This window comes from Diorhabda sublineata, chromosome 1 (assembly GCF_026230105.1).
Source record: "Diorhabda sublineata isolate icDioSubl1.1 chromosome 1, icDioSubl1.1, whole genome shotgun sequence".
Classification (NCBI taxonomy): Eukaryota; Metazoa; Arthropoda; class Insecta; order Coleoptera; family Chrysomelidae; genus Diorhabda; species Diorhabda sublineata.
Window position 1 is genome coordinate 8,066,809 of NC_079474.1, and position 23,631 is coordinate 8,090,439.

A 23,631-nucleotide genomic window follows, 5' to 3' on the forward strand; every position below is an offset into this window, starting at 1 on the left:
AGAGTTGATTTTCAGGCTGTACTTTCAATAATTTTAGTGAGAATCTGTACCGCTAATTCTATCTATTGAGGATTATATAACATAGAGATTTTCTACCATTATCATTATTTCATTTACGATTATCTTGGAATGATGAGATTCAAGAAATTTGGAATTATGAAATTATTCGAAATATATCAAAAAATATATCAATAATGATTTAGTCATACTCTTATCAAAAATATCAATAATGAACTTCTGAGAAAACTTGCCAATGTGTGATTCAAATAACATAACGAATATGTTATGAAAATTCTAAAACTTATCTCAAAAACACTCTCAGCCGTATCGCCATGGGTGATGAGAAATTCATGAGTACCGTACCTGACCTGGAAAGAAAACGGACATCAGTGAGGATTTTTACAACCGCGTTGTCATATAAAAAGCGGGGGCACCTATTTTGTATGCATTTTTTAGTAGGTTCTAACTGATTTCAGGCTATTTTCAAGCGAAGGAAATATTTATACACACTATATACCTTATACCCAAGGGATTTTAGGAAGAAATAAACTGAATATTGGTTTGGGAGCGTAACTGATTGGATAGGTTTATGTGAAGCATTAAGAAAATTACTTTTTTATTGTGCTTTTAATTTTTTGTTCATTCAGTAATAGAAAAGAATTTCTGAGATTATTGATAAATTATGTATATCATCATATTCACACTGTTGAAAATTTTTATCAAGCACTTGACCGATAACATGAAAAATTATACAAAAGTGAATTCTGATACCTAATATAACGGGATTGAAGGGATTGAAGGATCTGCCTCCTCAAATTTCAGACGCATAGATCTCGAACGAAAAGCTATACAAAAAGATTTCCATCTTGTTTCCATGATATGAGCTCTAGCACTCGATTTGATGTTAGTATAACTTCCAAACTTTCCTTTTGACCATGACCTAACCACCTAGGAGACAATTTTTTTGTAAAATCTCTCACAGCATCTAAGAAAGCAACAGTCCGACTGCAGACCAACTGTCCAGAAATAAAATTCTCACTACGCCGTCGCAAATAGTAAGTATGCTCTAGTTTTAAAATATCTTTGTCTAAACAATTCATAACATCACCAAACAAATGTAAGTCATGTGAATTACTCTCCAGATTCCTCATTTAAGAATCCCCAGATTTTTTTCCACTTGCAGTCTTTACTGCTGAAAATTATTGTTCTACCAAAATTTACGAAACATGGATTTTGACCTGTGAACTTGCGGTAGGTGGCGCAAGTGTAGTTAAATTCTCATCTCACTTTTTATGCTCATCTGATATATAAGATGCCACTAGAGTCCTAAAGGTATGATGAAACCACTCCGTAGGGTTTGCTCGAGTATGATATAATGTGTTATACTGCTGTTATTACCACAAAATAGTGAACGCGTAACACCAAAAACACTTTCGTCGGATGTCTGTTTTCTACATCTACACATAATAACAATTTGGAAACTTTTTTGGAAAAATTGTCTCTGGGATACTTCCTTTGAGGATAGATTAAAGAACCTCATTCGAACAATGCCACAATGCACAGTTCACATCAGAAACAATCTTCTTCTTCTATGGCTGAGGCGGAAGAGAAATCTTTTACTGACTCTTACAATCTTCTTTCGATGAAGAACTGCCAACTTAACTAAGCAATTCGCCTGACCTAGGACCTTCTCACTCATATATAAAGTTTCTTCAAAGTAGGACCTTATATGTAACTAATAATAAGTTTCGACATAATCCAACTTATCTCTACAGCAGAAATAGAGTGTAACATGATATTGTTCCACTTTATTGATGGAAGCTCATAAATACAAACTCTTGATGGTCCCACAAAACGTTTGCCATCACTTTTTCGGCCGACGAATCAATCTTTGCCTCTTTTGGAAAAGGTTCATCCTCTAGTACTCACTGCGTTGACTATTTTTTTGTTTCTGGTTCAAAGTAAGCACACGGGGCACCCAACGTGTAAATAACTCACTCACACATAATTATTCTGTTAGTATATGGCAAGTGAGCGTCTTCTAACTCAATTCGACGGTCGTCCAATACCATTTTGTGAGCTTATCGCTAGTTTCGCTAGTTGTCGCAGTTTTTGGCCGTAGCATAATATGGTCGCCAGTTAAGCTGAAATGACAACGTTTGATTCGAGCTGCTCATAATATTACGGTGGTGAATAATGGTGCAGTGACTTCATACATAGTGCTTAACCTCTCTTCCATTTCCGTAGGTGTAAAGCCTACCATACACAAATATTTAATGCTAGATTGAAGGTCAATTATTTTTTTTTTCATTTAAGGAAATCTTCACAACTACTCACAATTGTCAAACAGAAACTAAACATCTAAAATGGATGTGATTTCGGTTCACAGCTCACATTGATGTTGAGGACGGAAATTTTTTAGGTAACCCTCGTAGTAAATTCCTCTAATGTGATAACCAGCTTTAGAACACTGATTAAATAATATATTTTCAAGTACAAAATTCGTTTACCGTTTCAAATCAACTTCAGATACATCAAATCCAGAATTAAAAATTCAATCAAATATGACAGTGTTCTGAACTACCATTGTTGTATATAGTGCAACATGAAATTCAATTTTGATTCAGTTTTTTTCATCTTTTTATGCGCTCTATACAGAAATTATTGAAACTACAACTGGATGAAGAGTTAGGCTCACATTCTGGATTAAATTTTGATGGAAAATTAAACGATGAACCGACGCTTGAACGTTAAAGCGGGTTTTTCAGTATATAACACTCAACAACTCCCTTTGTTACAATTAAGCTCTTGGATATATCCCAGAAATGAACTAGAGAACCATATATGGAATAATAAATAATATACAAAATTCCACACTTGTGATGAATTTTAAGTTTACTAATTCAACTTGAACTCTGCAGAAGTATTGTTACGAATTCGACCGGGACCGGCTTCGGTCCTGTTCGGTTATAATGGAGGAGAAATACGCCGGTTTTCGGAAAACGTTTGATATTGTTTTTCTACGTGTTTTTATATATACAGCAGCGATTTCATTTTATTGTTTTTAGAACCAATTTTTAGAAAGGCCTTTTCATTTATTTGTTTGTTTACTCTCTTTAATTCCAGAAACTCTTTTCTAGTATAATAATAATTTCGTGCTGGTTTAGCAGCGAGAGTTAGTATATAATTGAATGTCATAGCGAACTGATCGAAATAGTGAAAAGTAACTGGTGATAATTTGGAATAAATTATATGAGTTGGCTTGGAATTAGTGGATAATTATTATTATATCCGTTGGTTAAGTCTAGTGTGAGTGTTTAAATTGATGAAAGTAAAAGAAAGTGTGTATACATTGACCACACTGTTAGAAATAATTAAAATAAATAAGAAAAATAGTACAGTATGAACACTTCTTTATTCCAAACATGACTTTCCTTTGGACGAAAAATTATATTGAAAGTGTCATTCTATATTATTTTTGTGTCGAATAAGCTATTATTTATCAAAGAACTAGGAAATTCAATATACTGAACTTTCAAGGTGTCTTGAGTCTAACGCCTCTCATAATATCCGTAAATGGTATGATAAGCTCTTCGAGTAACCCCTTTATTCAGATCTTTCAATACGCAGATGATCTAATTTTATTTTGTAGCGATAAAAATAACCAAACCACATGAAACTCAATTTAGAAAGCGGTAAATCAACTTAGTCGGGAATTTAACTGGTTTTTACTTCCCAGCCGCCAAATCAAAAATCATTGAAATCAGGTATGTATCAAGATCTAATATTGTCCCTCGAATACAGTTAAGTAACGAATACTTTCTGGTGTATGACGAACATTTACCTTCGATAGTTAACCTGGAAGGATCATATCAAAGAAATAAAAAAGAGTTATGTGGTACGGATAAATATCATAAAAATATTGGCTCACCTTCACTGGGAAGCTAATAAAAATATGCTGTTACAGAAGTATAAATCCCTCGTTCCCTCGATCCCTCGATTAAGGAAGCTTTATTTTCATGTCAGTAAGCAAATCTCTGAATTCTATCCAGAATACAATATAAACTATTTGCCTTAGAGCCTGCAGCTCCAGTCCTTCTAAAAGCATATATCGTGAACCCAATGGACTTCTCCTATGGTTGAGATGACAACTACTCATGTCATAATGTGCAAAAGTTTCAGTTCGACCCACAGTGACTCGATACAAATTCACAATAATCTCATAACTAGCATGAGACGATGGGCAAGTTGCAACAATAAGCTACATAAAATTCAACAGTCCATCGTCCTCAAAAACGTACCACCCATGAGTTGTAAAGACATTGTTGTTGTACGCAGACTAAGTATCGGACATACGCGACTGACCCACGGATATTAATGGCTGCTTCTAATCCTCCCTAATGTCAGCACTGCAATATACAACTGACAAGTAACCACATACTAACGAGTTGTTCAGACCAATAAACGCCGGCGCCTTAAGCACCAGCTAGGAAATTCGCTTTAAGAAAGTTAAAATAATTCGGAGCAGTTACCACGCCTAATCCATTATTTAAAAGACATCGATATAAATATACAAGGTGTTCCAAAGCTTGATCCAAAAGTACGGGACTGATTATATGAGGTGAAAATGCTATGATAGAATATTTTCTCATACGACCCCACGTTTCTGAGTTATAGGCATTTATAACTGCGAAATATGAACTTATATTTAAGTATATTCTCCAAATAATACATTATGAATTCTTAATGGATAATTACGTATGTTTATGTAGTGTGACGGAATAAATAATACTACACCACTTTCTGAAGGTTAGGGGCGGCTCATGCCCAATGGTTAACAATCCGTAACTTTTGCTGGGACAATATGTACAATCTAAAGAGAACAGAAATGAATTGTTCAATCGATTTTTCAACAACAAGGTACAGTTTGTTCAACTCGATGAAAGTTATTGCTCAGAAGGTATGTAAATTTTTAGATCATTCTACATGAAAAGGAAACCATTTTCACTGAAAATACTGATAGGAGGTACTGAAAAACAATCAATCAGTTTTAATTGAACTGCATACTATCGAACATCGTGTTACTTACCTAAGGAAAAATTGAAATGTAGAAAAAATTAGTTCGTTAGTTCACAACTTATCAAATTAAGACAAAAAATGACTATAATAAAGTAGCATGACACTATTAATAGAGCTAGTTCATAAACAAATAATTTCGAAGCTCCTCATTTCTTTTCCTCAAAAATAATTGAAGAATAAAATTTTGATCTACAGTAACTTGAGTATAATATTGACTTTAAGTCAATATTATATATAAGTTATTTTTAATAACGATTTGAGTGTATATATTGTAATCATATCCATATCTTTATATCATTTTCAATTTTTGAATTAATTTCAATATAAAATATAAAACAACAATCGATAGTTTTCTAACCCACAATTCGTGAGGAGAATTAAGTTGAAATTTCTGGAACCGTTGGTGATATTCATAGTGAACACACTGTTCAGACTACCACTACACCAACACTCACAATTACATTGTCTGGCGCGCGTTTCAATTACGAAGTTAGTGTCTCTGGAGTTTGACGGTGAACTAAAACCTAATAGCTTGACTTACCTGTTTTATACTGTATTAACCTAACCTAACCTAACCAATAAACCTTCTCCCAAAAATTGATTTCAGCGGGTATAAAGTTTATTATTAAGTTAACTTCCTCTGGGTTGAGGTCAATAGTGAAATGAACGCATTTGTGAATTTGAAGTGAGGTATATATTTCATTAAGAACAGAAAACATAGCGTCGGTGGTTAATTTATTAGGGAGGAAACCAAATTGTTGAGTTTCCAGATTTTATGTTTCAGAAGAAATGGCAATAGATTGTTTTTTTCCATTAATCTTTCAATTACCTTCGAACAGATTGGTAAAAATGCAATAGGACGACAGTTTCTACTGTAATGCTTCTCGCCACTCTTGTACATGGAAACAATTATAGCTGTTATTAAACAGCTAGGGAAAAGCCCTTTTTTAAAGGACTCGTTGATTGGAGAACATATAACGTTAATCATCACTTCGGGAAAATTTGAAAATAACTTAGTTGATTACCCATCGATGCCGCAAGAAGTCTTGTTTTGAATGCTGAGTATGGTTCGCACTAGCTCAAATCTATTTACAGGCCTAAGGAAGAGTGATTATTTCAGAAAGAATAAGCAAAGAGAGAGCATCATGAGTTATTTCAAATCTAATATTCTTACTAACGTTCACAAAATATACAAATATACAAGTAATATCATACATTTTCATATCAACAGTAAGCTCAGGAGCCACTGTGTAAAATTGAAAATGTCTAAATTTAATGACTTTGCCACGTTTATCAAATTTTTAACTATTATTTCACACATTATAATAATTTCAATCACAATGGATGTTAGTATCCATGACCTTGAATTTCAAGTTTCCTAGGGTCGCTACTTAAGTTTTTAGGAATTGCAATACTGATATGAATATGTTAAATTTGACATAATCGCCATAAAGTTTGACATTTCAAATGAAGAACGTACGTAAAACGTGTTATCATACGAGTACAATGACTATTGAGGTGAAGAACTATCTCAATCCACCGCGTTTCGCGTTTTTTGCGAATTCAATCGTGATCGCACGGTATCAGAAAACATCGATGCTGTGCGTAAACTCATATTGCAAGATCGCCATTTAACATACCGTGAGAATGAGGCATACTTGGGCATTAGTTCTTTTTGCATACATCCAATATTGAATGAACATTTCGTTCTCGAAATGGTTTGTTTGCATTGGATACCGCATAACTTGGCAATCGCTTAAAAAAATGCTCGTGTCGATTGGTGCAAAGGAATGCTGTCAAAATTTGAACGCGGTCTACAAAATTGTAACAAATAACGAAACATGTCATCAAGACAAGCCAAATCCAACAAAATTTGTTCGCACATGTAACACTTCGAAGCAAATACTCGTCTATTTTTTCGTAAATAACTAAAAATGTCGCCACCTTTCCATTAAATTAACGCGAAACGATTAATTCTGAATGGTACACAACCATTTGCTTGCCAGAAATTATAAATATTATAATGATATTATAAAATATCAGGAAAACCAATCAACAAAGACGAATCATTCTCCACCACGACAATGCGGGCTCTCACATATCAGTTGAAGCAAAAACGTTTTTGAAAAGTCAAAACATTGAATTGAAGGATCATCTACCGTACAGTCCTTGTTTGGCACCTAATGATTTCTTCTGATACCTGCAGATCAACGTTTTTCTACACTCGAAGAAGCGGTTGATACTTTGGAAATATCTTAATTGGAATGGAATAAATGTTACGATAATTAGTACAAACGTATTGCAAAGTGTATTGATCTTAATGGAGAGTATTTTGAAAAGCAATATAGCCATATCCAATTATGAATAATTGTTTTTATTTATTTATCTCAAACCTTAAGTAGCAATCCTCGCAGTTCTCAGTTAATGGCTAGAAAATAATATTTTCTATATGAACAACAAAATTATTTACAGTTACTCTAGTAAGACAGACATCAATATGAAGATAACCTGTATAAATCTTTGTATGGTCCCTGGTGTTAAATCCACAATAAAGTTTTTATAGTAACGAGCAGAATCTGCAGAATGAATTCATCTAAAGCATGCTACAAAAATATAAAATGTTTGTGAAGGCAATAAACATCGTTAAATCCAAACCAGGGAAACAGGTGGGAGGTAAAATCAGGTGATAAAGTTTATGTCACATAGAAAGCGTTATTTCCACTACTAAATAAATTTAAACCATCCGAAAAAAAATGTTTAATACTAATAAAAGGATTTTCTTGTTTCATTATACTAGAACTTCCTTTCATAAGGTAGTTAACGAGAGAATAAAGTTGACATTTTTATAAAAATTTTCAGTTTTACAAGATAACAGAGCAACTCACTGAACCTTTTTGACGTCACAAAAAAAGGATTGCAGTGTTGTCATTTGATTTATTTTTTTACCCAAACTATTGAGAAGGTGATAATAAAATATCAAATTACAAATATCCACTAAGTGTACATATCTAACCGGTTTAAAATCAGATACTTCACAAATGATGACCATAAAAAATCTATCCATTCAATGGCTGTAAGTAGAAACTAAGAACATTAACAGGTATACCAACAGGACCTCATCAACAGAGGATAAAACATATATCCACATACTTTTAGAATGTGTTGGTTTACATAAATCCAGGTTCTGAAATAAAAAAATGCCTATATTATGGAGCAATCTTACATTCTTGAGTGCTTAACGTACATTCATAAAATACAAGACATTGAAATTTATAATGATAAATTTTTTCCAAAATATAACACAGCGTGAAATAGAATTGATGAATATTGTTTGGTACTTTCTGTACAAGTTTTATTTTTGAAATCCAAAAGTTCTTTCGATTTCCAGATATTTTGTAAACTTTGTATTATGTAAATCTCTTGCAAACAATTTTTGATAGACACATTACTATTCTATGTAATATCTTCATCCTGCAAAATATTACGAACAAAAATATATGTAATAATAATTGTTTATTTTTCAGTTCCCTCAGTGACCACATTATCTCTATAATAATTTTTATAATCTTTAGTGATGCTTGGAATATATTGGAATATATTCAAAAGCAGTGATATTCAGATAGATATTCAGCTTTGCTGTATATTGAGCAGCCCAGCATAGTTCACCTTCCATATTGGCAAGCAGTATATCATGTTTATATAGTTTTTCCTTAGCAAACACTACATACAAGGTCATTAATAAAAAGTCCCATATATTTGCTATCACTGGTATCGTACAAAACAGAATAAACTTCATCTTTTGATCAGTATCTCTGTCCACGTGAGGGACTGCACTGTTCTACTCTGCTTTGCAACACACTTTGTGCGCGAACACGTAAGTTACAAAAATAACCTGCCCTGTGATATACTGCACTGCTCCGACTGCATTTCAATATGCAAAAGCCGTAATGTGCTCGAATGATGCAAATTTGTTTCCGACAAGTGGAAGATTAACGTCGGGGGCTTGAAAAGTCACTAACGCCAAAATCTGGTGAATTTTGTGGGTGATTAACCAATTCAAATTGCAATTAATGAATTTTAGCCATGGGTATCACCGATATGTGACAAAGTGTACCGATTTCGATATCTATTTCGAGATTCTCAACAGAAGGATTTTTCCCTTTTTCAAGGATATTTCCAATAATTTAGGCCCATTGTCAGAGTGGCGGGAGTTGGACCAAATCAAACACTACTCTTAATGAGTGATTTATAATTGTAAGAGAAGGGGAAAAAATATCGAATTTTTTTCCTGTTGGGAATTTTAAATAAGCATTGAGAACAGCTATGATTACAAAAAGCTACGGCTTCCTCCTAGATGTAAACCAACTTTCAAACTAGATGTATTATAATGAAGATCAGAACAACAATCATCTACCTATACCTTTTTTGATTAATTGGCTAAAATAAAATATTTTTCCTCGTCAAAATACATTTAGTTCGAGTTTAGTCTAGTTGCTAACGTTGTCTAGTCAGAAGTTCAATTAAAATTGAACGTGGAACGAACTTTAACGTATTCCTTCAACAAAATCATCCTGAACTTTATGAGAAAAACAATTCTTTAATGCTAACAACTCTAACGAAGAGTTTTTTGCCTTATTTCATTACGAATATATTTTCAACATACCAGACCCAGAAAAATTTCAGTTTTACTCAAAAGGAACAGCAGAGATGGCCATTGAGAAGTATGTACTACATGCTATCCACGGTGCACGAAATATATATGTCACATGATGTTGAAATATTGCAGAAGTCGATTTTCACAGTCGAAATGAGACTCGAACCAAAGAGAAAGCATCTTGAAACTATTAATGTGGTTTGGAATCGCAAGTTTCTTTTTAAATTTCTTTTTCCTTATTTTTTTTATTTACAAAATTATCAAGTTTTCAAGCTTCATTGAATTCCTATTTGTGAAGATTATTTGATCTGAATATACACTCCACTTACTTGTAGAAACTTGATCAGGTAAGACCAACCTATCATGAAAACTTCAGAAATGTTTATCTTCCTAATAGTCTTCTAATTCCTCATTAGCTCTCATTAGATCAATTTTTTCTAAATTCCAATAAAAACAATTGAAAATTTTTAACATTTTTTACTCTGAGTCGAATGAAACCAACCCCAGTTTTTTATAAATTGACTCAAAATATTTTTTTTCCGCTATTTGGCTATTCGGCTCTACTGTGCGTTGTCCTTATGGAAAAGCACTTCCTTTTTTCCTTTACCTCTTCTACCAATTATACTATATATTATATCCTGTAACAGATCCACCTTTTTAGAAATAGTAGATGAACACAATCACATGACTATCACAAAAATTGGTAGCCATTACGTCTTCGGCGATGAAACCGTCTTTGCTTTTTTCGGAGCAGCTTCGCTTGTTGCAATCCACTGTCTTGACTGTTTATCTGCCTCAGAAGTGTAGTAGTGGATCAAAGTTTTATTAACAATAATGAATTTTCGCAAACAATACGACTTATTTTACGGAAACCATATCAGTAAAGTATAAGAAATTGATGTTTATTCGATTGTGCGTTTGGTCGATAGTAAACAAACACAGCATTCAACGCGCGGATAGCTCATGTATGCATAATTAGTTTGACACGCCTCTTAATCTCTAGCCTATTTATAATCTTAATCCGACGGTCTTCCATTACCATTTACAGAACTTCTTTGATGATATCACTGGTTGTCGCAGTTTAAATTCATCTGCCTTAAATTTTAGTATAATAAATGATTGTACAGTATTTTCGCACAGAGCTTTTAAAAAAAATATTTAATAACAGATAGTTACTCAATTTTTCATATTTTCAGGAAAATCACAATGACGACTCGGTTGTACGATTACATGTGCAAATATATTTTTCAATTCAATAATGATAAGTGCGGACTCCAGGAATAGGTCGCAAACTTTTCAGACGTCCCTCGTATTTGTGTCATTGTGTTAATAATTCTTAAAATGTGTTGAAGAAACTTTCAAAGAAATACGATAATTATAAAATTATTGGTTGTTTCTGTGAGACATAAGTGCAAGGGAATCTTTCTCTTCACTTCTGACCAAATAATAGAGATTCTATTTTGATTACTGTGATAATAATTTGCCTTCTAATATAATGCTCCAAACTCAGCAATCACTAAAATACGTTTCAATATTTTTACTCGTCAATAATATTTACTGCTATCTCTATAGTTTCAATTTCATTCGGGCGCCGGTTGTTTTTGACGTCTTCTTATTCGCATGAAACTTCTGACGCTGAGAGCTGCGCTGTTTCCCTTCGCTGTAATGAAAATCAGCTTTAATTATAGCAGTTTCTGAGACAATAGAAATTATTCAGACAAGTCAAGGTATTTTTAATGAAAGGAATAGCAATACTCAAATAGAGGAATGAAATTTTTGCGACAATTATCAAGAACCAACGAATGAGACGCTTCATACACTTAAATGGAAATAGTTATACAATAAGCATGAACAAATCGGAGTAATGCAAAGAAATATTATATGAAGAAATAAATAATATATCTGGAACTTAGAAAATGGGAAATATCAAGTTGAACGAGAATGGGAAATATCAAGTTGAACGAGAGAGTAATAATTTATTTATTGAACCTAAGGAAAGATAATTAGATTCCAAGAAATTGAACAAACATGAGATTGTAGAACTGACCCTAATCAAAGAACAGAAATAAGGCATAGTTAGAAATTTTGTTTTCTAAAGTGAAAGTTGTAGTTCTAGTAGAAAAATCCCAATTCACGTAAGTTTTGTCATTCAACCATTCGAAAATATCCAAGAAAATGCAAAAACTACATCTTCCGGTTTTTAATCTTTAAACTAGGACAGAAATTTGTGGATTCATTTCAAATTTGGTGGAAAGCTGATATGTATCTTGATCACAATGAAGCTCGAGTTTTTATTTTGATTCATATGGATTTGTTTCAGAGTTATCGCGAGTTTTTGTTGAGTGTGCGAGGCTTGAAGGCATTTTTTTGTAAGATTATTTATTTCCATTATTCCCAAGAATAATCCGCTCTTGATGATTCATTGCTCAATAAATCTCTATTTGAAAAAGTATTCTTTCATGTTTCTAATATATAATATTTACTATCTTGGACTCAGCAATCGGCAAATACTAAAAAATGTGCATTCATTAGCGTAATAATAAATCTGCTTGATCTCTATAAAATCGATCCAGGAAGATCCAAGCTTCTATTCAATGAAGTTCTAGAATAATGAAGTCACTGTGTGAAAGTTTCGTTTTCAAACAAACTTCGAGAAAACCAAAACCTTCACTTCCATCCATGGCAGTAAAATATGTTTGTGATCTATTTTCCTTTTTCTGGTTCTTGAAATGTCAATTTTATTTAATTGTGTTGTTAAAGGTGGTGATGTTTGTATTGTATTATAGCAAATTGTTTCGAGACAATAGTTGTTGAGAATTAGTTGAAATTTTCGTTCAATGAGACGAAGATATCTCCTCGACTCCATATGTCAATGACATTTCTCCAAACAGGTTATGTAGTTCGTCTGTGGGGGATTTAAAACCATATTATAATTAGGATCTAATAGTATTTTTGTGAAAATTGAGAAGGATTTTCATATTTGCTCCTCATTTTTGATGAGATGGGTTACTAGCTTCAGGCTGTTTCAAAAACGTTATCTCTAGAATATATAGAAAACTGAAAAAATTGGGGTTTTAATAGTGAAAAATTTGCGTAGCGCCATCCGTATTTTGCAGAATTCACTGGTAACATTTATTCACTAATATGTTTTGTTAGTTGATACATCCCATGGATTTGTTTTTATATTTGACTCAGTTACACAGTTTCTACTCGAGCACTCTTCAACAAATACAATGACGGTCCTGTTTCTTTAAACTCATTTTATGCAATTGATTGACAACAACGATAGTCATATCTCCATCATATTCATTTGATGACTTTTTTTGAACTCAGTTGGTTTGGTGTTTTTATTTGTGCATATTCCTGAATCTATTTATCGTAGAGTAGAATGTAGTACTTTTTGTGATAGACGATGAATGTGACACTTTATGAATAGATTTTATATTCATCTCCATAATTCATTCCTTGTTATCATATATATTATAAAAAATTGTATAATGAAGATCGTGCAAAGAGTTCACCATTATTATAATTTAAAAGACCTCTAGAATGAAAAAAAATTATGTATTGTGATAAATACCTAGCTCAAAGTTGTTTCTTATCCACTGGATTGAAATGATTATTACAATTTGTTAACAGATGGCGAGAGGATATCCGGCAGAGTTCTTCGTGAAAGAAGGATATGATTATTTTCTCATTGTATTCTATATTTTTAAACATCTTAGATACATCTGCATCTCATATTTTCATAATTTCGCGAATAAATAGGGTAACCTCTTCATCTTTTGAGCTGATTTTCTTCTTTTGGTTTTCCAACCTTTCTGTTCTCATGAATAAATTGTGCAGATTCTAATGTATTGATCGTGTTTTTTGAATCCAATTCAGGTAATATTTCTCAATCTTTTGAGTTAATTTATTACTAGCTTCAATTTTTTGTGTGCTTCTCTCATATTATAATTATCTCCAATTTTAAGCTATTCACATATATTTCTTCTAAATAGATTTACGAAAGAAACTATATTATTTATATAATATATTATATTATGTTGTTTGTTTCAATTTTACTATAAATTGAGGTAATGACATGTAATTTGTAACACTAGAAGACAGTCTCGCAGATCTGGTTCTGTAGACCACCCTTTTCTTGTTAAAGAGTCTTCGGTTTCTGTCAAGCAATATTGAACATAACTTTTATGAGGTTAGATTTGTTGATCGAAATATCAAGTGGACTAAACAACAATTTCAAACCAAATAGGAATACTGGTAAAATTCGATACTGTGTACCTTTTCCGGAATATTTTGAATAGAATATTATAATAACCATAGCAGCTATAAAATGAAGATAAAGTTATGAAATATGTAGTAGTAGTATGCGTTGTGTAAATTTTAGATATTTCCTCGAGTAAACAGACCTTATCGATAGAATGATTCGTGCTAAAAAGCTGTTCTTTGTTGTAGTGTATCACAGAAATGCATTAATAGGTATATTGATTTTCTCTTTGACAACTCTCATTTATTAATAGTTATGTAGGATGAAAAGTACACTAGACAAAAATGCATTTGGAGCTATTGAAAGACGACGTTGTCAAGAAACTGGGAATGTGAGACCAAAGAATTAAAAAAATTAATTATGGTTGACCAGGTGTTCAAGTACTTATGGGATAATAGAAAAACGGAACGTTTTATTAAAGGCCAAGAGCTCTTATCAGACGATGTACTGATTAGAGTAGATTTTTGTCAAACATTAGAAGAAAAGAAATGAATTGATAAAAATTTCTTGTCATGAAATTTTATTACAGATGAGGCCACTTTTACGTTATAAGATATGTTGTACTCCCATAACGCACACTAAGTGAGAGGGGAATCCATAAGTTGAAAGGGTATTTCTTTACCAACACTATTTGAAGTTATTATTTGGGCAGCAGCTTTTGTAACAAATTTAAATTTTTTGAACCATCATTTATTCGAGATATTACGAGACTTATTGCCAATCGAGCACAGATCTTTGTTTTCTATGCACGATTGCATTCAACTGCTCTTTGACAGAAGGTGTACTACATGATTGATTAAGTGAATATTTTCTTAATCGATCGATTGGTAAAGGTGCAGAAGCTCTAATTCATTGACCAACTTTGTTATTAGATTTTAATCCTTTTGAGCCCACAGTCTGGTCCTTTTATAAAAGAGTTCATGTTACAAAGTAAATTCACGTCAAGACATGGAAAACAAAATTCAATGTCATTTAAATGCCCTCATAGCTTATCTCCAATATTCAAATTGTCTAATTTTCTTCTAGTGCTTTGTTTTCAATTCATAATTTTCAAATCAAAATATTCCCAAAAACTTATAGTATCGAGCTCCACAAAGAGTGATGAATGTATCATGGGATGTATCTCGAAAACAAATAGCGTTACGAGAATTTTTTATTAGCAAATCTCGAATTTTTTAGTTTTCTACCTATACTAAGGAAGGACTCACCTTTTTATGAAACTACTAGTATAATGAATTATCGTTTAAAATATCTAGAAATTTCATCAAATCCCCTTTTTCATAATCCAGCTACTTTTTGTCTCAACTCGATTCGATCGTGTCGTTCAAAGGTTAAAAGAGGATAAGGGACTTCAGTTGAGCACTCAATGTTATTTATGTCAACATATATTTTACAATCATATTTTTGTTTCAGGTCGTTTATCCAGAGACGCGGAATTTCTAAATCGAAATCCGACAAATGCAGCATCTACAGCATCTCCGTTGACCTACGAGTATTTCGAATGCGACATACGTTACACCGCCGATGGATATCCAGTCAAAGCGTTAGATAAATGTCAACAAGCGGTGCCGAATCCAGAATCGCATAAATCATTTAGAGAAGCGTTGGAATCCGGTAAGGAGGAAATCGAAGGAACGTTGCCGATTGGGCCCTCTTGCGGCCAGGAAACTCATCCATCGAACGTGTTTCATACCTAGACTGAATTTTAATACGTATTTTTACATGTGATTGGTTAGGATTTCTGAGAGAAAAAAATAGAATAAACAATGTTTGCGTTTGACGAGAAGTCATCTTATTGAACATATACAATTCTTTTTGAAAGCTAAAAAACTAAATTATCGCCTATCATTTCACAGTTAAACTCTCTATAATTAATTTTTAGAGTTTGAATCTCATGAAAAGGAGGCTATTGTGATCAGTGAAGGCTATTGAAGCTATTGTTATGTTGTAGGGTGGTATGACACAAATTATTGCTTCAAATACATCCGGATGGTTACGACGTTTCAATAATAGGCACAATCAGATTTCGAAGTAGGCCTCAACTTTCAGGAACATCTCTCGTATTGACCAAGATATACTACAATAAAATATGGCCGCATCACTATCACAGAACGAAGAAACGTGAGCGCAACACCCGCTTTAGCAATAATTTCCGATTTACGGAGAGTCAGTTAGGTTTAAATCATATAGAGAACGATTATAATCCTCCATAAACTATGAGCATGAAGATAATGACGCTCTATTCCAATTAACACCTCTGAAATCTCATTGCTTGATGTCGTGCTAGAGTAGGATGAAATTTTCATTGGAGCAATGTAATAATCACAGAATATGGATTATTACATCAAAACGGGCATGAAAGCTTTTGTTTTATCTCTGTTGCTAATTTCAACTGTTGATTTAAGATGTACGAATTCAAACTTTACTCCAATATTTTTTTTTCGATGAAAGAAAGTAAATGTTCCAAATTTATTTGAGTCCATTTATTAATAGTTAATATTTTTATTCAGACTTAAACAGTTCCAAAATGTGAACTATACTTCGGAAAGTAGCTATTTTCTCTTTATTACCTACAGTAATGTAGGTAATAAAGTAATAATGTAGATATACAGTAACGTAGATACTTTCAAATCCACACCGCTTCATACAGCATAATATTAGAGTACTTTCTAACATTCTCTTTGTAAAACTCTGAAAAGTAAGTGGGTAATATTCACTATCTGACCTCCTCGAAGTAACTTCTATACAAATTGTCTCATGGAAACTGTCTCACAGTTTTAAAATGTGTTGAAAGAGAAAACTCGGTCCACAAGCATAATTTTGAGAACTAAATAATCAAACCCGAATTAACTTTTCTTGTGGTTTACTTAATGTCTCAATAATTTTCGTTAATTCCATTTGACGCTTATTGGCCTAGACCTTAGAATAGTCGTGTTTAATTCACTACCTGAATTGAACACGCTAGACTTAGTTGGACATTTCGTGAGGTTGAACAATTCTGAAAACTCAATTTTTTGTGTGACATGGAAAACAAAACCAGTATATTCATTCATCTATTTTTTGAAAACAGACATATCTTAGGTTAAGAAATCGCTCCAAAAATGAAAAATATATTCCAAAAATCACACAGATAAAACTTTTATATTTCAAAAATACGTAGAAATGTCTTGGCCGTCATATGACTAGTTTCCACTCTATTATTACCTTCTGTACCAGAGCTTTCCGATCTCTTCTTCGTATATGTCAAACCATTGAAGGCTTTGAATCTTTATCACTAATACTACATCACCCTTATTCAACTCATCTTTGATCTCGTGATTCGTTAACCTTTTTAGGCATTCTCCATCGATCATCGACCGGTCCCAGTATGTCCTCCAATATTCGATGATCCTTTTCGTCCTCCTGACAGGCACATGGTTCCGGCTCCATATGTAATGACTGGTCTAATTCCTGTTCTGTGTATTCTCAACTTTGTGATCGTGCTCAATTGTTCACTCTTCAGAAACTTCACATACCGCCAGTACACTTTAATCACCTTTCTGATTCTGTACGCCGCTTCTATTCTTATATTATTTGCATCGCTAACTATCACATCCAAATAATTGAAATCTTCCAAGCTTCAGTTTTCTCTGACTATTTGTCTTTCTCTTTGTTACCAGCATGGACTTTGTTTTTTGAACATTCACCTCTAGCCCCATTTCACCATGCTTGTTGATGAAATATTCAAATTAGGTTCATTAACAGTTAATACTAACATATTTCATTTTCATTGTGTATTTATTTTTGAACGTAAGAAATATCGCTATAAACGAAATCAACCAGTTTCCGATAACCGGTAATGGATATCTTTGAAACTTGGTTTTATAGACTTCTGCCAATAAATGAAGCAATAAGCTTTACATTGCGAGGTTCCTGATTTCATAGTAATTCCATAATTGAAAGCATTGGGTGGTTAATGAAGATTCAGATGTATTTGAGAATCGGCATAATTTGTAACTAGCTTGGTTTTTCTATGGAAGTGGTCAATCAAGCAAATAACCTTGAATACTAACAACTCTAATAAATGATTATTTCAACCGTCGCGGAGATTCTAGAGGAGAAAAAGAAAATATCACCTCTGAACCGTCTGATACTTTCCGAATCATCGTAAACGTAACTGAATGTTAAGTTTGAGCTAATAATATTAGGAAAATATATGGAATAACAGAATCCTGTGAACCGTGATAAAAAGAATTATTGGGTAGGCTGATAAGTCCGTAAGCTAACACAAAAATGACGCAAATGGTATTCAATCCCTATGATTTTCAGTTAGCCCTCACTTTTAAAAGATAAATGTATAAATTTGACACCTTTTGTACTATTAGTTTATGAGTTTATGAGGAATTTTGAATAATACTACATTTATTATTTTAAAAATTAAGGTTATTCCAACATTTGTCCAGAAAAATTAACCTTGGAAAAATGGTTTGATAAATTTAAACTAGTCAAGATCAGCACCTTGGACAGTGCACTCATGTTACGCTCCAAAGAATCTGTCACTGAGAAAAACGTCAAAACTGTTCACAAAATAATTTCGGATAACCGTGAGGTGGACCTGATTAAAATACTTTATACCCTAAAGACAAAGATATCAAAGACGTGTTGATCATATATTGAATGAATATTTGGGTATGTGCAAACTCTGTTCAAAGGGGGAACCGCGTGAGCCCACAATCGACCAAAAACAACAAAGAATTGATAATTGAGCAGTGGACCTGTTCAAACGTTAGATTTTAATGAACCCAAATAGTTGTTTGTTTTCTGTATTGAAAGTGATATGTTATAATTTTCCCATTGACAGGATTATTATTTAACAAAACTGATGTCGCATAGATCATCAAGATTTATGAATATTAATAATATACTTTTTCAATTGTCTCAAATTTTTTGTTTAATTATTAGGCTTAGAAATTCAATCAGCTATTAGAATCAAAACCTCAAAAACTTCAAAAGAAATTGAAATTTATACTCCAGAATTTTCCCACTTAAAAATTTTTTCAAGGAAATCTCACTGTACTATCATTGGAATGAAATTTCTATTTTTGCTACGAATCAGTTATCGAATTTAATTGTTCCAAATTTCAAAGCCACAACAATAAAAAGTAAATTCAATACATATCAAACTACATGAAATGTATTGTAACGAAATTCACAACTCCATTTATAGTTGAAAGTTATTTATTTTCATTTTAATATATTCAAAATTCAACAAAACATCGTCAAGTCGATGCTGTTCCAATTTTAATGATGAAAAATTCGAAGGACCGAATAGCAGCACACTCATTCAAACCGTAGCTTGGAAAACAATGAAATTTTTTCTTTGTCGCTCTGAAACCTGATTATGCAATTAATTCCCACAAGTCGAGAACTGTAACATTGGAGAAATGGAGATAAACCAACAATTTTTTTGAACCATATTTTTTTACTGGAGAATGTATTCAAATATTTGCATAATTGAATTTTCCATATTGGTTATTCTATTCGAGAATATTTTTTTGAACCATAATCTGAATGTTTTCTGTGAAAGGAGTATATCCCATACTCAGTAATTGTATATCTAGACATATAGATCATACTTTTCTAGTTTTGTGTTTATATAGCAAATAAAATAGCATGTAAGAAAATAGGAAGCAACGAAAAGAATTTGTTTATACGTACAAATCAGTTTAGGGAAAGGGAAATACCCTGCGCCAAAAAAACTATGGCTCTTTCATCAAAATAGCACTATTTCAATGTCAGCGCTATTATTGTTACACTACTAGAAATTAACAAAAATAAAAGGAAATTGGCAAAAAATTTACGATTAGTTTTGGATTTTTCTTCTTATCAGTCTCATAGGCATAGATCTGAAGTACACAGTTATCTTAAAATCAATATTGACCATGGAAGAGATTTTATCAAGGGATCATATTGTTAGAATAAATGATCTTATTGAAGACAGGTGCAATATACAGTTGGCAACTGCACCTGCAGATACTGTAACTTTGAGACAAGCTTTACGAAGAAGACATTTGACGGCAAGATAGCATCTACAAGAGTTAGCTGAACTCGAAATGTAAGAGTAACTCCAACAAATTTAAGAGGAGGGTCTATCAGGTTGTGGAGTGGCATATCTATAAGATCTCACACCCACATTAAACTATCATATAAAGTATCAGTAACTGCTCATTGGTACATTGGAGATATTTTATATGTTGTTCCTAATGCCCCTTTTATAAGTAATGACGTGTTGATCCATTATACTCACGTCCTCATGTAGCTAAAATAGTAAACAAGTATTTCCAAGTGGTGAATATTGTATTGTAAGTATGCCACGGCGTTGTCGTCACATTAGTAGAGTTCGAGAAAGTAATACATGTTAATAAATTTGATTTATTTAGTTTTAAAAGAATTACTCATTACTGATTCTATGTTTGTATTTTTAGGTTCCTTTAACTAACATTATAAAATACTTCTATATTAATTTTTGTCTGTTATTAATTGAGATACAAAAAATATTTAAGACTACATTTATTAGAAATCATCGTGATTCGATTTTTAAAGAGAACATTCAATGATTATTGGATTTTTTTTAATTGTGTGTATCATTTGATAGGTATGTATGAATAAAATACGGTTTTTATTTTTCTAAATTTCCCCAGAGAACATCGGAAAAAAAATTATTTAAATTAATTGCATCAAAAAATAGAGCAATACATTTGATAATATTGTATAATTGTATTATTGGAATGAATTGAGGTGAATTGGTTTTGTCAAATATACGCAAAGCTAACTCCATTCGCTAATATAGAAAAAACTTTTCCAGAGAAATTATTTATTGTACCAACATCTACAATTGTTGAACTAATTGCCTCCAAAGCATGTATAGTTACTTCTCAAAGCGTAGCGTAAGTTTTTGTATGCCCTCTTCTTAAAAGGTTAACGAGGATAACAAGTTCTTTAAGCTCCTCATCATCGTTTAAGTGTTGACCATCTAGGAAAGATCTGGAAATTAGGAGAAGTGGAATTCGCTAGGAAGGATAATCAACCACGTCTCAGCCAAATTACTGTGGAGTGTCAGGATATCCCAGTTTCGTCTATAGTTATTATCCATGAAATGCAATTATCATTCATTGTAGCGTGCCAATTCGTTATTGTGATGTTCTGTATGAAGTTTTGAGTACCAACTGACAATTGTCAATACCAATTGGGTGGACCAGTTAACTAAATAACTAAACACGAACGTCCACATGTTGCTATCGTTCACTCAATTTGCTACATTTTTCTGCTTTAGTGAGAATAGCTGTCATGCATGTTGGAAACTGTGATCGCAGCTCTGTCGCTGCACAATGGGGCGAACCCCATATGCATTTGGTTGACATATAACCAATATCTGAAATTTCGAATTTCCCCATATTTTTTTGGTAAAGCCGATTTTTTTTAGTTTTTATTATCATCGTCCGTCATAAATTTTTTCAAATTAACTTCTATTAACTTCAAATTAAATATCTAATTGACGCGAAGGTCCCTTTAATTAAAAAACACTACCACAATTACTTTGATGAAGCAAAATTAATGAATCGTCTTATTGACGATAATTTAACTAAATCTTCTGAATTTGAGATTTTGCAGCTTAAACTCTTATAGACTCTTGAAGTTTTATTCGTTGAAAAACATACAAAAATTAAACATTACGTTACTTTCCATTAATAATTACTTGCAGATTCGTGTAGGCTTACGAGGAAATTTTTTTTTCCATTCAGCTCCTGCTTTTTTCAAATGCTGTCTCGATGAATTCATTTTCATTCTTTCAAATATTCGTTTACTTTATGAAAGTATTCTTATCTTTGATCCTCTTGAATTGTAAAAATTATGACCAGGCATCTGAACAATGGATTCATGATCTTGGACTCCAAGATATTCTAATGAAAAAGGAGTTCTCATAAAAAAATGATATAAGTAAAAGTTGCCGAAAATAGAGCGAGCAATCAATTCACGACGTCAAATAATAGGTTTCCAATTGATATAAGTGTCTTCTGGGTTATCCTGAAAATCAAAATTGGAGTTCAAATACAGGAATAGATTCCTCGTTGAACAATAATGGAAGTTTATGTCTTACTATTTTTGTACGGCCAACAGTCTGGTAAAACTATAAACGAAGCTTATATTGTGGATATATTTCGTAGTATAGAGTGTATAAGGTTCAAAATATCAAAATACCTGCTGTGCACGAGTACATCGGCATAGCCAAAAAGTGGTCGGGTACAAATTTAATTAATTCTATGTTTTATTCTATGTCAGTTTCTGGAGCGAATGCTGGGTAACAAACTGTGACATTAAAAGTATTATTTTTTATCTAACAGAGATTGATATTATCAGCAAAATTTAACAAGAAATGAATTTTTACTCTTTGCCAGTTACTAAAAGAATTAAATTAAAAATGCCATGTCTGGAAACTAGGACAATGTGATTTGACATGTCAAAATATTTTAGCAATCATTTTTTTCAACTCACCCTATATAGTGACATAGAAGTTTCATATTCGTCAATTTTTATTCAACGTCCAATATCTGTCGAGAGGAAAATGCGAACTTCTGATGGTTTCCGTTTTATGTTTGGAAAGTTGATATTGTGAAAGAGAAGAAGAATCGTGAATTCTTTGAAAAGTGCACATTTCTATTATGTGGATATCCTATTGCTAACCAGTATAAAAAGTAGCTACTACATGTGTCTTTTGAGTAAATTAAACATTTCAAACATCTATATTCAGTTTGCCCCGGTAATTCCAGTCAAAATATATTAGAATATGACTATTAAAGTAATTAATTGAACTTAATTAAATAATCGGTTATTCCAATTGTAATGAAAAAGCTACTTAGAAATCATTCAAAAATGTTATCAGGAACATTTTTGTGACGGAGCTATTCAAAAGTAATTATAGGAAGATAGCCAGAATTTGTAAGATTTAAGTATATTTCTATTATTCATACCAAAATAATCAAATTTTTTTAATTATCAATTACTTGCACTTGACAAGACATTTTATTATTCTTTATAGTTACCTGTGACCTGAATAAATAATAACTCTTGAATCTGAGGTTTCATAACTCTGTAAACTTAATTTAAAAAGGATTCATTCATTTGACACTTTACAAAAAATGATGTTATGGTCCTTAACCAAACATTTGTGAATATCTTCAAAAATATTGAGGTTTTCTGTAGAAATAATTCCATATATTTTACGTAACTGATGAACTGATACCTTACAAATGATGGCTGGAGCTAGAGCAAAAACATTAGAAGTTAAGCATTTATTTAAAGAGAAATCCACAAACGTGCATTTCACGAAGAATACATACTGAAAAATCACAAATTTATCCGTTAGTAAAAGTGTCTATAGTAATTTATTTCTTACAACTCCAATTTAAGAGCTGCAGCTGTTTAAATGCAGAAAGTCAAGTATGCTCAACGTACCCCATAATTGAGCAAGGCTATGAGGCAAATTGAGTACTTCGAACGTCTAGCAAAATGATGGGTTGGAAGTTAACTAGACAAGAAATAGAATTTCTGTTTGATAATCAAATTTTTATTCACAGATTTTTAATGACGG

The 23,631-nt window shown here is 32.3% G+C and overlaps 1 protein-coding gene across 1 annotated transcript in view; it reads left to right on the forward strand.

The window, feature by feature from the left end:
* Positions 1–20,376, forward strand: part of LOC130452448 (leucine-rich repeat-containing protein 24-like) — a 176,690-nt gene extending 156,314 nt beyond the window's left edge. The window contains exon 3 of the mRNA XM_056791732.1: positions 15,417–20,376. Coding sequence (XP_056647710.1) covers positions 15,417–15,700 — 284 coding nt within the window. The 3' untranslated portion in view covers positions 15,701–20,376. The remainder of the gene's footprint in view (positions 1–15,416) is intronic.
* The last annotated feature ends 3,255 nt before the right edge of the window (positions 20,377–23,631 follow it).